The sequence below is a fragment of the Euleptes europaea genome, chromosome 15 (genome assembly GCF_029931775.1).
Source record: "Euleptes europaea isolate rEulEur1 chromosome 15, rEulEur1.hap1, whole genome shotgun sequence".
Classification (NCBI taxonomy): domain Eukaryota; kingdom Metazoa; phylum Chordata; class Lepidosauria; order Squamata; family Sphaerodactylidae; genus Euleptes; species Euleptes europaea.
In genome coordinates this window covers 29,539,968-29,553,239 of record NC_079326.1, presented here as the reverse complement: position 1 = coordinate 29,553,239, position 13,272 = coordinate 29,539,968, and the positions used below count along the sequence as shown (strand labels likewise).

The following is a 13,272-nucleotide window of genomic DNA, read 5'->3' as shown; positions in this document are numbered from 1 at the left end:
GCTCCTCTGTTATAACTTGTGACAGTGCCAGCTCCTCTGTAATCAGCCTGGGGCTGGGACTGAGTTCCTCTACCGCCTCTTCGTGTGAGGAGGTGTCAGTAGGTGAGCCCATGACAGGTGGCCTAACCCCCAAGACCCCTGTGGAGATTCACAGACCAAGGGAGGTAGGCATACAGGCTCAGCCTCCCCCCAAAACTGGATCCGGCCCAAGCTGTCTACAAAAACCTGAGACTGGAGCATACAGTACACAAAGAGCCCCACAATGCAAATGCCGAAACCAAGAGAAGGGTTGGTGGGGAAGCCAGCGCAGACTGAGAGGCCCAGTCCCCGGCAGTGGCCCCTTAACTCTTCTGAAAATGGACCCCAGTGAAGCCTTGGGCCTCCAAGTGCACCTGGAGACCCTACCCCCTCTCAACTGGCCAGCTGCTGCTTGGCAAATCAAGGTCAATGGAGCCAGGGCCCAATTGCCCCAGTCGCCAAGCTGCCACCAGGGAGCCAGCTAAGAACCCTCCTTCAGTCTAAAGCCTCCTGGATGAAAGAGCAGCCCCGAGTGAGTCCAGGGCTGTTGTTTCCTATATTTTGAATGATTTTATGGCCCCTGCTTATCATCACAGAACTCTGGAATTGCAGCTCACTGGGATACAGGAAAAAAATCTGTGAGGAGACTATTGCAAATTAAACCAAGATTTATCCAATGTTTCAAATGACATGGAATCAAGAAGTTTAGATTCCTGATGCAATGCTTGGAAAATTCCAGCTCTGCTCAACTCAACTGTGGCAGAACACTGGCCAAATGTTATGGGATTCATTCATATAGTGGTGTGAAAAAAGGTACCTGTTGCTCAAATATCTCCTAATTTTATCCATGAATACTAAATCAGGTTCTTTACTTGAGGGTAAGAAACAAGTAAAATATTTTTGTCTGTGTCTGCCTGCATGTACTTAAATGCACTCTCACTTAATGTCTACAAAGCATGGGGATCCATATGAATTAGAAGCATTGTGCACATAATCTGCCTTTTAATCAATAATAATAATTTGTTTACAACAAAACAGAGTAGTGAAAATTTAGCTTAAGGCTCTTTATCCAGAGGCACCAGCTCTTATTTATCTAGCACGTTTACAGAGAGTATTAAGAAGGGGAAAAAACCCACGGCAACAACATTTGTCAATTCAACATTTTAAAAAGTAATGAAACCATTTCCCAGAGATAGTTTCAATGATGAGATTGCACAAATCTCTAACCTTCTGCCAAAAGACCACACTTTATTTCACGCTAGATTGACACACGTCTCATTTCACAACTTTATGTGCTGTACAGTTTCTACTGGGAAAGCTCTTTAAGGAACATCTCCCCTGAGGTTTTGCCTCTTGGTTTAAACAAACCACCCTGCAATTCCCAAAGAGAAGCTTACATCCTTTTACATTAGATCATATGGCCATTTCATATTTTGCAGCAATGTGAGAATAGGACATTTCCACCTTCATTCTAAGAATGTTAACTGGTGGGGATTATTCGCCAGATCACTATATTCACGGTAACTCAATATATTAGGTTTACGGTAATTAAATCGATAATACTATGAATCATAGCCAGAAATCCAAGCAAGCCTACAGATACCATGCTGTCTCTTATCAGCTGTGCCTTTGTATTTGTTACCCCATTTCATGTCAGGCAAAGCTTGTTGGGTTTTTCAATTGTCTTCTAAAAAGCACTTATTTCTCCTGTTCTGTTGTTATGGATGCTATTACAGAAAAGCCGGCTTTGTTTGGTCAACCATCAATTACATTGGAAAAACATTACCAACAAAACCACCCAGGCTAGAATCTCTTGTTAATTTTTCAGCAGCACGATTATTACACTGCAGCAAACTCAAGCTGCATAAACACTTATAAAAAGAAGAGGGAAAAAACCCTTCTGTTTTCTTTATGTAAGCTTGTTTAGAAGAGTTTACAATACCAGTCATTATGACAAACACAGTAAAAAAGCATAGTGATTCTGCTGCGTCAGCAATTTGAGGAGGGAAATTATAAAAAAAGAACAATTACCAATCTGGATAGCTGTTTATTATTTAAAACAAAACTTTGAGGACAACTTGACATTTCTGTAAAGATGTGTAAAAATGTTCTGGAAACTGTCCAGAAAAAAATCATAGGCTAGGATCTTATGATAAACTTATGATAAACTGCTAATGGAAGGGAGGGAAGCCAGTGTGATGCAGTGGGTTATAGCATTGGACTAGGATCTGGGAGACCCAGGTTCGAATCCCTACTCTGCCGTGGAAGCTTGCTGGATGACTTTGGGACAGTCACATACTCCAAGTTAGTCTACCTCACAGGGTTGTTGTGAGGATAAATTGATGGAGAGAACAATGTAGGCCACTGCAGGTCCCCACTGGGGGGAAAGGTGGGGCGTAAATGAATTAATACATTTTCACTGATTTCCTCCTCCCACTACAGACACACAATTCACCCTTATACTGTTCCTGTGGGAACCCTTGTCCTCCAGAAGTAACATTCTGGGAAGCATTTCAGGTTGTGGTGAGAGGGGGAGACAAGGATGCCCCATTCTGGTGACAGAAATGCCTTCTGTTAGCAGAGATTTACTGGGGGTTCCAAGCCACAGTACTAATGCAAAAATTCCCAGTATTTACACAGCAGACATTACTGATATGCTGCTTTAAAAGGCTGCTTTAAAAAACATGAGGAAAATAAAGGCACAAGAACTGATGAGAGTTTATTAGATAAAGCTGCTAACTCATCTTCATTCAAATCTCCCTTTTTGCACTACATTCATAGACTGAATTCTTGCGCCAGCCTTCAGCCCATGTATAGTGCTTACTGGATTCATTCCACAGTGAAACGAGAGCCTTGGGAGCGGACCCAGTGCATATGTTGACTACCTGCATCACCGTGCAAAACAGGTGTAGCCAAGGTTTAGACAACTACTCTTTCCTGGGTGACCACATGGTGACCAAATGTCCATATCGCACATTTTCATAAGCAGTAAATACAAAAGAGAGGCTAGAGTGCGAGAAAGCGATCTCATGAAAATTCTCCACACAGACAGCTCGTGGCAAACACCACAGTATTGGCTAGAACCTATAACATTGCACCCAATATGGTATAGAGCAGGGGTGTCCAATCTTTTGGCTTCCCTGGGCCACATTGGAGGAAGAAGAATTGTCTTGGGCCGCACATTTAATACACTAACACTAACTCGGGCCGCACATGAAATACACTAACACTAACAATATGCTGATTCATAATGTTTTAAGTTTACGATTTTGTGTTGGGCCACCTTCATAGCCGTCCTGGGCCGCATGAGGCCCAGGGGCCGCAGTTTGGACAAGTCTGGTAAAGAGGGAAACAAATTCTTTAATCATTTTTATAACCCCAACGTGTTTCGTGTGCAGCTTCATCGGGGGGGATCTTTCACATTCTTTTTAGTAACATCCCCATGCATGCATGAAGGCAAAAGTGAGTCTCTGTTGATGAAAGAAGCTGAGTGGATTCTGAGGTTAAAAACTTTGCACCCTAAGGGGTTAAATGAGAACATTTCTTGGCAGATGCTTCTGTAGATAAGAGCCGGTACCAGCTGGAACAGCTCACTTTTGCCTTCATGCATGCATTAAGATGGGGATGTTACTAAAAAGGATCTGAAAGATTCCCCCTGACAAAGCTGCACGCGAAATGCATTGGGGTTATAAGTATCATTAAAGAATTCATTTCCCTCTGCACCATTGGTTTTCTTGCTTTTGTTTTGCCTTGGTGTGGCACCCTTCTTTTCTTCATACGATATGGTATATATACTACAGTTTGAGGTTTGCTCCTGTCTGGATTTGAGACAGGGTTTTCCAAACTGTGAAGTAAACTGTGAAGCAAACATGGTCTTTGCATCCTAATGGGACCGTTCATGCCTGTTAAGCTAAAAGCACATTTCTTACTTAATATAACCAGTAGGTAGGCAGACATATATCGTTTATGTTCTTATTGTGTCCATCCATGTCAGTGATATACTTGACAAACTTGAGTAAGTTTCACAGCCACCTCTATCTTCTCCCAATGTTGCTCCACAGCCATGGCAAAAATACGGCCATGCATTTAGTTTTTAAAACTTATATCCCACCCATCTTTGTTCAAGGCAGCTAACAATAAAATTACAACATTACAACAACAGCTGATAATGAATAACAAGAGATGAATGAACATGGAGAAACTTTATCCAATAACAAACGTTCCAGTGGAGATCCAGTCTGAAATATACTTAAGAGATGGCAGTTGTTTACAAATCAAGAAGGTCAATGGGTCTGCAGGGCAAAAGAATTTGCTGAAATGGCATGGCCTTAAAACAGCTTGTGGGCTCTAGCCAGAGTAGGTGCTCTTTGTACCTCCTCTGGAATACTGTTCCAAAGGATGGGTGCCATCACCGAAAATGTCAAGGCTTTCAGGAAGGTCAGAGATGCCTACCCAAAACAAGGGGTATTTAAAAATAAAAGTGTGAGCAGAAATAAGATGGCAAATCACACTATTCAGGGAGAGACTATCCTGTACCTGCCAACTTATGCTCTACAATGCATAGTAAGCACGGCCACCTCTAGAATGAAGCACCTTCAGGTGGTAGGGAGAAGCTGTGGCAGCAACTTCCCAGTCCACCTACTAATGGTCAGCTGCTTCCCTACTTAGCTGTCATCCATTTGATTGCTACCTTTGCTTGGGAGCTGGAGGAGATAATCCTTCCCTTCTCTAGACCTCTTGAATAAAAAAACATAGCAACCTGTGTTATGCCTGTACCTGAACTCTCATGAGATTCCTTCTTTTCTGGCTGCCTGTTGCTGGCCAATCAAAATGGTGGATGAACTCATGTGTGGCTTGCCACATTGTTTTTAACAAGTCCCGAGACAGCGAAGAGGTTAGGAGGGCTATATCCTCTGGCTCCTGGGCGGAGGCCGTGGCAATAAGGCTGGTGCAAGGAAAACACACCTTGAGCCGCCCCTGAGAATGAATGAAGAATGGGACAGGTTCCTAAAAAGGCACAACAGGTTAGGTAATTTACCAAAGGGTTGGCCATCCAATGCTGCTGAGGTTGTGCTAGGTAAAAGGAGTGATAGTTGCATTTAAGGAGTACTGCTCTTCTGTGACACTCAAAGGCTATGAGGCTCGATCATCTCTCCTGAAGCTACAAGTGTTATCAAAAAACCAGATTAGTGCCATCTTAGGTGATACAAAACTGCAAGTGGGATAAGACTATTTCATTAATATAGCTGCCACTTGGCTTACTAAAGGCCTACTTAAAAGTCACACAGTTACTAAAGACCTACTTAAAAGTCACACATTTCAATGGAACACAATCCTCCCCCCCAAGTGCTATATATGAAAGTAAACTAGTTAGGAGAGTAGAAGACAGAAAAAAGAAGAAGAGAATGCAAATAAAATGAGTTTGTTCTTTGATACCAACCTCCAGACGTTTGCTAAAGGAAATAGTCAGTGGGGCTGTTAAAAATGTTCCTAAAAACCTCCAGCCGTGTGTAGTTTTTCAGCAGCCATCTTTGAGAACGACCGCCATTACACATCTCCACTGTGGGGCCGTGAGTGCCATCTTCTATTCTGCTTATTGTCAGACATGATTGGGTAATGATATGAAGAAATGTATGTGTCTATGCGACAGAAGAATGGTACAAACAGAAATCACAAACAAAGAAACAGAAAAAAAATCTCGACAGGACATTGGCAATGAGGTCTACATACCAGAGTAATTGGTGCTCTCAAGCATAGCCGTAAGATTCCCACCCCCCCTGCAAATAATCTTTGGACATGACATAGCATACTAAAGACTATAAAAACTGATTGTGTTAATGAACACAAGATGATCAACACTGATCTAGGAACAGTGTTATAAAGAGTAAACCTCCACCTAAAAATGCTGCAGAATTGTCCTATAAACTAGGACTGAATCGTATTAATCACACTAGCCATAAGTCATGATTTCTTCTCCCACTATCAAATTTGTTTTAACAAGTAAAGCAGAACACTTACTGTACAAACCTTTATCATTTTTTTTTTTTTTTTTTACTGATAGTCCCCTCTTGGTTGCCTGAGTTCAAATGGAACATTCATTTTATATTAACTTGAAGTCAACCTTCCCGTTCAGCAAAATCAAACTGCTTTCATGCTGCTGATTGAGATCACATTCTTTTTTGGAAGTGGGAAAATTTTTAAAATGGTAAAACTGCCATGCGTAGAGACAAGTACCGCATTAAGGAGGCTATTCTAGTCTGGCTTTCTTCCTGTTAAGTTTTTTTTTAAAAAATAAACATTTAGAGAGTTTTTGATGGCTGAATCTGCACATCGTTGGATATTGTATGTGTAAAGTACTGTTTTTTACTTAAAATACAAACAAGCTTACAACAATAATAATAAGACTGTTAAAAAATACTGTAAGAATGTTATTGTTGTAAGCTTGTTTGTGTTTTAAGTAAAAAACAATATAATTAACTGACTTCGCCTGTGTCTTTTATAAAGTTTGTATCTCTAGTATAGCATTACATTTTATCATATTTATTTATTTATTTGGTTCACATGGCCCAGCCCAACCAAGTGTCATTTATGTCATATCTGGCCCTCCTAACAAATGAGTTCGACACCCCTGCTGTAGAGTTTTCAAGGCAAGAGACGTTCAGAGGTGGCATGCCATTGCCTGCCTCTGCCCGGGTTGAGAGAGTTCTGAGAGAACTATGATTGGACCAAGGTCACCCAGCAGGCTGCATGTGGAGGAGCAGGGAATCGAACCTGGCTCTCCAGATTACAGTCTGATGCTCTTACCCCACTACATCACACTGGCTCACTTCACTGGGTATCATGCTACACCAATCATTCACAGCTGGATTGGTTTGTTGACTTAGGAAAATCAGGTTACTAAGGATTACCTTAGCACAACGATACCACAATCTCCAGTGATGAGAAGATGTAGCCTCCATGTAGGAGCATTTAATAACATTGCTATTGGACATGTGGTGATCGTTGCTGTTTCTCCAATCCCACCTTCCATTTATTAGCAGGTATGTCATAAAAAGCCCTGACCTGGATGGCCCAGGCTAGCCTGATCTCGTCAGATCTCAGAAGCTAAGCAGGGTCGGCCCTGGTTAGTATTTGAATGGGAGACCACCAAGGAAAACCAGGGTTGCCATGCAGAGGAAGGCCCTGGCAAACCACCTCTGTTAGTCTCTTATCATGAAAACCCCAAAAAGGGGTTGCCGTAAGTCGGCTGCGACTTGACGGCACTTTATACATACACACACATCATAAAAAAGCTCATAGACAGGACAACATTCTACCTTTGTGGCATTGTCACTGCTTACAGGGACCACTACAGGAGGATAACGTATTCCAGCTCCAATCTCCCTTGGTAACAAAAGACCTCACGGTGAGCATGTCCTAGAAAAAGAGTCTTCGCCTCAAGGGTCGAGACCTTCATGTGGGTCAAGGATCCCCAAAGGCTTGGTTTCAGACTCACTAGATAATTGCTAGGGTTGTTTTGTTTGTTTTTTTGCTGTTTTTTTTGGGGGAAGGACATGCTGCTAGTGTGTATGGCATGTGCAGTGAGCAATAATGCTACACTTTTGCCTTGCTGTGTATGCAATGTTGAGAGGGAAACCGGGCAGTGAGGTAAGGTCCTCAGCAGTGGCGAGGCTTTAAGGGCATGCCAGGTTCAGAAAAACCCAACCATAAAACCAACGCACACTTGCAAACATGTTCCAAATGTCATCTGGTGAGCTAAGGATCCATGCTATGTGGTTACAAAACTAATTTGTTTCTGATCAGTTACCTGTTGTTCCCTACTGGAATTTCTCAAAGCCAAAATGCTAAGTACGTATCTAATTGAAACTCTCATCAAGTGAAACAAACTCAGTGGAGGCACTCACTTTGATCCAGAGATCTACTTGAGGGTGCTTCAAATTCCTTTCAGTGCTCCTCGTCTACGAGGCTTCCTAACTCACTTCAACAGAGAGGGCAACTCAGGGTACTCCAAGCAATGAGCATACTAATCTCCAGTGAATGGGTCAGCGTGCTGGCACTCCTTGTGCACCTTTCAATTTACACATGAGCTCTGGATCCGCACATCTAAGTCCAGTAAGCTTTACTTATGCGTCTCAATCAGGGTCGAGAATGAAAAAGCAAGCTTGGCATAGGACATTGATTTCAAGCAAGAAAAGTGAAACGTGCATAAGGGACTGGTTATTACTGTATATTAGGGCTGCCAACCTCCAGGTACTAGCTGGAGATCTGCTATTACAACTGATCTCCGGCCAATGGAGATAATTTCCCCTGGAGAAAATGGCCGCTTTGGCAATTGGACTCTATGGAATTTAAGTCCCTCCCCTCCCCAAACCCCGCCCTCCTCAGGCTCTGCCCCAAAAACCTCCTGTTGGTGTTGAAGAGGGTCCTGGCAACCCTAATGTATATTATTAACGTGATCTACAGAATTACAACTATTTCAAAATCTATAGAGGAGCATCAATGATAAAGACGTGCTCTGAGCTTATGAAAATTGAAACAAAGGTCAGAGGAACACGAAACAACATATGTACAATTGGCATATAGTACTGCTTAGTACATTATGAATATTAAAGACAGCCCACAGCATGGTCCTTTTTTTAAAAAAAAAGGAAAGCTGAATAGAAGAAATTGAAGGGAAAAATAAAATACAGTAAAGAAGTTACAGCTATGCTTGAGTACAATTGTTTAACAATAAAAACACATATTAATAAATCCTTGTCTAACAACGTATGGCAGCATACAATTGTATATGTGTTTAAGTATTTCTTGCATGGAGAACTATAAGAACATTTCAAGAATGAGTGTCCCTATAATGTCGGTTTGAGTAAGCAGCTGGAACATCAATTTTTGCTTTAGTTTCATTATGAATCTGAGATGCATGCTCATGTCTATTCCTTTTTCACTAGTGGAAAGGAAATGTCATGGGAATAAATTAATGGCAGCCTTAACAGCCTTGCATATTTAAACATTGATTAAAACATATTCAACAGATCCAAGAGATAATTATAAACAAGGTGAGATAGATTTTACGAATGACTTAAGACCTGGCAAGAACATAAGTGCTTTGAATTCAGTGAATTGTACAAATTCAATAAAACAAAGCTCATCTCAAAGCCACACCGAGTCCTGCCTGTACAGTTTGCCTTTCACTTAATCCTACCAATTTACAGGAAAACAATAAACCTCATAGAAGTATTAATCCTTCAGTTTACAGAGGGTCTATATTTTGGGTAGAACTCGGAATGATTTACCAGATTCAGCAAAATTCTACTGTTTGGCTGCCATAACTTTAGAACTGATCTAGCATGACTAGTACATGAAAAACCAGTTAATGCATGACAGCCAGTCAAGGGTTACTTGATTATCCCATCCAAAAAAGAAACAGCAGCTGGTTGACCAAATTAACAATGATGTCTATACTGATAATCTTTAATAGGTTTGGAAATAGTGAATAAAATGTCAGAACTGCAAGCACCTTAGGTTATAATTTGGATGGTTCCCCTATTTGCCAGATGTCTTCACATTCAGTTCTCCCACCCACCTCCTTGCATCCTCCAGCATTTATTCAAGTTTCCTCACATTACTTGTTCACTGAGTGCTTAAAAAAAGCAATCTGGCATTAGCATTTTGAATAAATGAAATTAAAGGTGGACAGTTAGTTAACCAACCGGTCCTCCTCTCTGGAGTACATGCTGCTGATATTTTAATATTGTGTGGTTAGTTAACAAAAGCTGTTATTCAGCTGTACTACTTAATCAATGGGAACCTGGCAGTTTTCAGGCACAGGATAAACCATAAATGATATTTTGGATAGCTAGGTTGGCTGAAGATACTAGAAGACCACAACACTGAAGTGCTTTAAGACACTGGTTCTCAATGGGGGGCACATGGCTTCTTAGGGGGTGATCTACCCATTTCAGAGGACATTCAAAAGTTAACTTTAGAACATTTGGGATTTTAGGTAGCCCCTTCTCTTCTTTTGCAATAGGTGTGGAGTTGTTTTATACTGGTCACTCTGTTCTGAAGGTCACATTTGTTAGTCTGGATTTCTTTTAAAAAGCAATCCGGCATTATGCAAAAAGGAATCCAATGTAAAAATAAACAGTTGGCTGATGGCCATTAGGCAGAAGGGTCTCATTGAATATGCCTGGCATTGGTGTATCATAAATGTATTGATAAGTTGCAATTGTATTGGTGTATCATCAATGCAGTGACCTGGTTTGGAATGCTGTTTTATGTCCTTTTTTTAAGTGATCTGGATGGCCTTTGATGATAAAGATGAGCACTTGGTGAGAGGTAGTTAAGAACCACTGGCTTAGGACAAATGCAGTCCTAGATCACTGTATGACACATATACTAGGAAAGGATACTTTGGGGATTTTGCTGACACATCTTTAGCACTACTTGGAGTTAAAAGTTTTTTTGTTTGTTTGTTTTTTTAAGGAACCTAAGTGGAATCTAACAAAACATTTTCAGCTACTGGTATTGGACTACGTGTCACTGGAAGTCTAAAGTCCACATCATATAACAGTCTACTGAAGGCAACTAAGTAAGGGCCAGGTTCAACATCACAGCAGCAAAGCAAGATCCTACACTAGAATCAGTCACAGGGATTATCAAGTTAAATCACTTACCTCGAAGCTATATTCCCATTTACCTATATACTGATGAAAGCAAAGAAATGTGACATATGCAATCAAACTTTAACCCAGGAAAACATTTTACTACAAATAATATTAATCTTTTGAAAAACACGTCTTTGATATGTGCATAAACATCAAATACTAGTTCTCAGAACCAGCTAGAAAGTACTTCTTACATAGCTGAATACACTTTGGTGTGTAAAAGGCTCACCGTATTGCCTGTACTGCCGCTAAATAGTGAACTCTGTGTGCAGAGCTCCCTGCTCTGAAAATGGCCATTTGGGCAGCCACAAGCTCCAAGAATAGTATATGGCTGAAATGGAGATGATCAATGAGGCAGTCTGAGGAGCTCTGGTCAGGGGGGAAAAGGTGCTCAAGTGAATAGGTGCAGAAGTATGCTGTATGCTTCAAGGGATCTGTGATTCACATCTATGGCTCTTCACAATGAGTCATAAACAGTGCAGAGAAGACAGATGCCGCGACCCAATGGATAAGAAAGTTGGTACCAAGAAATGGAAAAGACAGCCAAGGCCAATTGGGAATGGAGCTTGGGGCTTGACCAACGTATGCTGATATAGTTACATTTCCATATGTGTATTAATATGTCAGATAATCTTGATTCTTTTGGTGATTAGGATAACCTAATCATTTAGTATGAACATAGGAATTAATCATTAGTTTCTCTTAGGAACAAACAAACAACAGATTTTTTTATAGTAACTCCAATTGTTACTGCACATAGTATTATGTAGCTAATACTGAACTTGGCTTCAAAATGCAGATCAAAAAATGCATACCATGAGTACAAATTAGGGTTCCCGGGTGCCAGCTAATGGCAGACAACCTCTCGGTGCTTCATGCTGCTGCCCATTGACACTCTGCTATTCAGAGGATTGGAGGCAGGCCGGACTGAAAGGGGGGAGGGAGTGATCTGCATCCATGCACATTTGAGTCACTTCCGGTGCGTTGCGGAAGCGCTGGCATCATACCAGGCAGATAGTCTACCACTCTCCCAAGAACTCTATGGAGACTATAGAGTTTCTGGCCATGTGCTAGAGCGTCCATGGATGTGATGTCATCGCACAGGGGCATGGATCGCTGGAGTTGCCAGCTCCGGGTTGGGAAATATCTGGCAATTTTGGGGGTGGAGCCTAAGGAAGGCAGGGTTTGAACAGGGGAGGGACTTCAATTCCCGCCTCCCAAAAACTCCTGCCGATTGCCAGGAGGGATCTGGCAACCCTAGCGTAAGTACAAAAAGGATAAATGTTTCTAAAACCTAGACTAATCACCAAGAGGAAAACATCCCAGAACTTAAAAAAAAAAGGAAATTCCCCAAACAGAGGCTTGGACAAATTAACACAACTCAGACAAAAACATGCTGAAAGAGATTTCATTACATTACAGCTTGAAACCTCAGCAGCAACCTGAGTGGATGTGGTCAGAGAGAGGCTTGGAGAAGAAAGCACAAAGAGGCTTCCTCAGACCCACCGATGGCCACATGATGGGAAAGAGTTGGAGCAGAAAGCATGCCCACACTTTCTGCTCCAAGCCCACCCACCTGGGCATTGGCGGAGAGGAGGTTTTCACATTGTCCTTTTATCACAGCAGGGGCCCCTGGGAAAAAGCAGGGCATGGGCTAATGGGAAGCCCTCTACCCTGTGAGTCCTTGTTGCTTTCATATGAACCCAGTTCAGCCTAAGGAGAATTTTTTTCATGCTCATTCTTTACCCTACAGTAAAATTTGTACTAAGTTTGTATTTAGATCAGTTATATATTCAGGAAAGTTGGAAAAGTACACCATTTCTATTGGTGTAAGAAATTTACATGCTCAGCTCCTCAATCTTGCACATTTAAAAAAAAAAACTTACAAAAAGTGAAAAAAATGCTCACAAAGAACACACAAAATATCCAGGTGAAATAGAAGTGTGAAAGAGGTAGTGCGAAATTAAACTGAGCAAAATTTCAAAAGCAAAATTTATCAGCTCGAGAATCTGCATAAATACCTAGAAGGTGCTTACTAAAAGCCATGGCAACAAACTGGCACAAAAACCAGTGACACGTAAATGTTGCAGAGAAGTTACAGTGGCGTTTCAAGAAAATAAACCAACATGGAGTTTGTGAAAAGAGCAGAGTGTGTGTAGATTTATTGTATGGACTCCTTGCCTTATTATGTCCCCATACAATACAACAAAATCATTCTTCAAGGCTCCACTGTGTCATGCTCACAAGGAAATGGAGATGAGCAACGTGCCCCACTTTCCTACCACCACATCACCTTGCTTTTTAGACAACTGAATTAATCTCTCTCAAGACACAAATGTTAGGGTGAGAAACAGTGTTGCATATAGTAAATGAATTATACTACCCCAACCTCTTAAGGCTATAGTCTCTCAGGCCTAGTTCTCAGAAAGAGCACTAAAACTGTATTTATGTACCAGTTGAAACTGTGTATTTGTTATTCCACGAAAGTAAAATAACAGTGTCTTCTTGTAGGGAAATCACAGGTGTATTCCTTGCCAGCTTTTATTTGTATGCTTCCTTCTCTAAATGGTTCAATAGCAAGATGAAAGCT

The 13,272-nt window shown here is 41.3% G+C and overlaps 1 protein-coding gene across 3 annotated transcripts in view; it reads right to left on the bottom strand.

Annotated features, from left to right (window-relative positions):
* GALNT13 (polypeptide N-acetylgalactosaminyltransferase 13) overlaps nt 1-13,272 on the bottom strand; it is a 214,198-nt gene that overhangs the window by 7,213 nt on the left and 193,713 nt on the right. The window contains exons 11-12 of one of the 3 annotated variants that reach the window (XM_056861044.1): nt 10,692-10,721; nt 5,459-5,657 (exon numbers count right to left, since the gene is read on the bottom strand). The exons of 1 other annotated variant lie outside the window; for it this stretch is intronic. In XM_056861044.1, coding sequence (XP_056717022.1) covers nt 5,472-5,657; nt 10,692-10,721 — 216 coding nt within the window. In that variant the 3' untranslated portion in view covers nt 5,459-5,471. The remainder of the gene's footprint in view (nt 1-5,458; nt 5,658-10,691; nt 10,722-13,272) is intronic. One more of the 3 variants, XM_056861045.1, reaches the window with a different exon arrangement.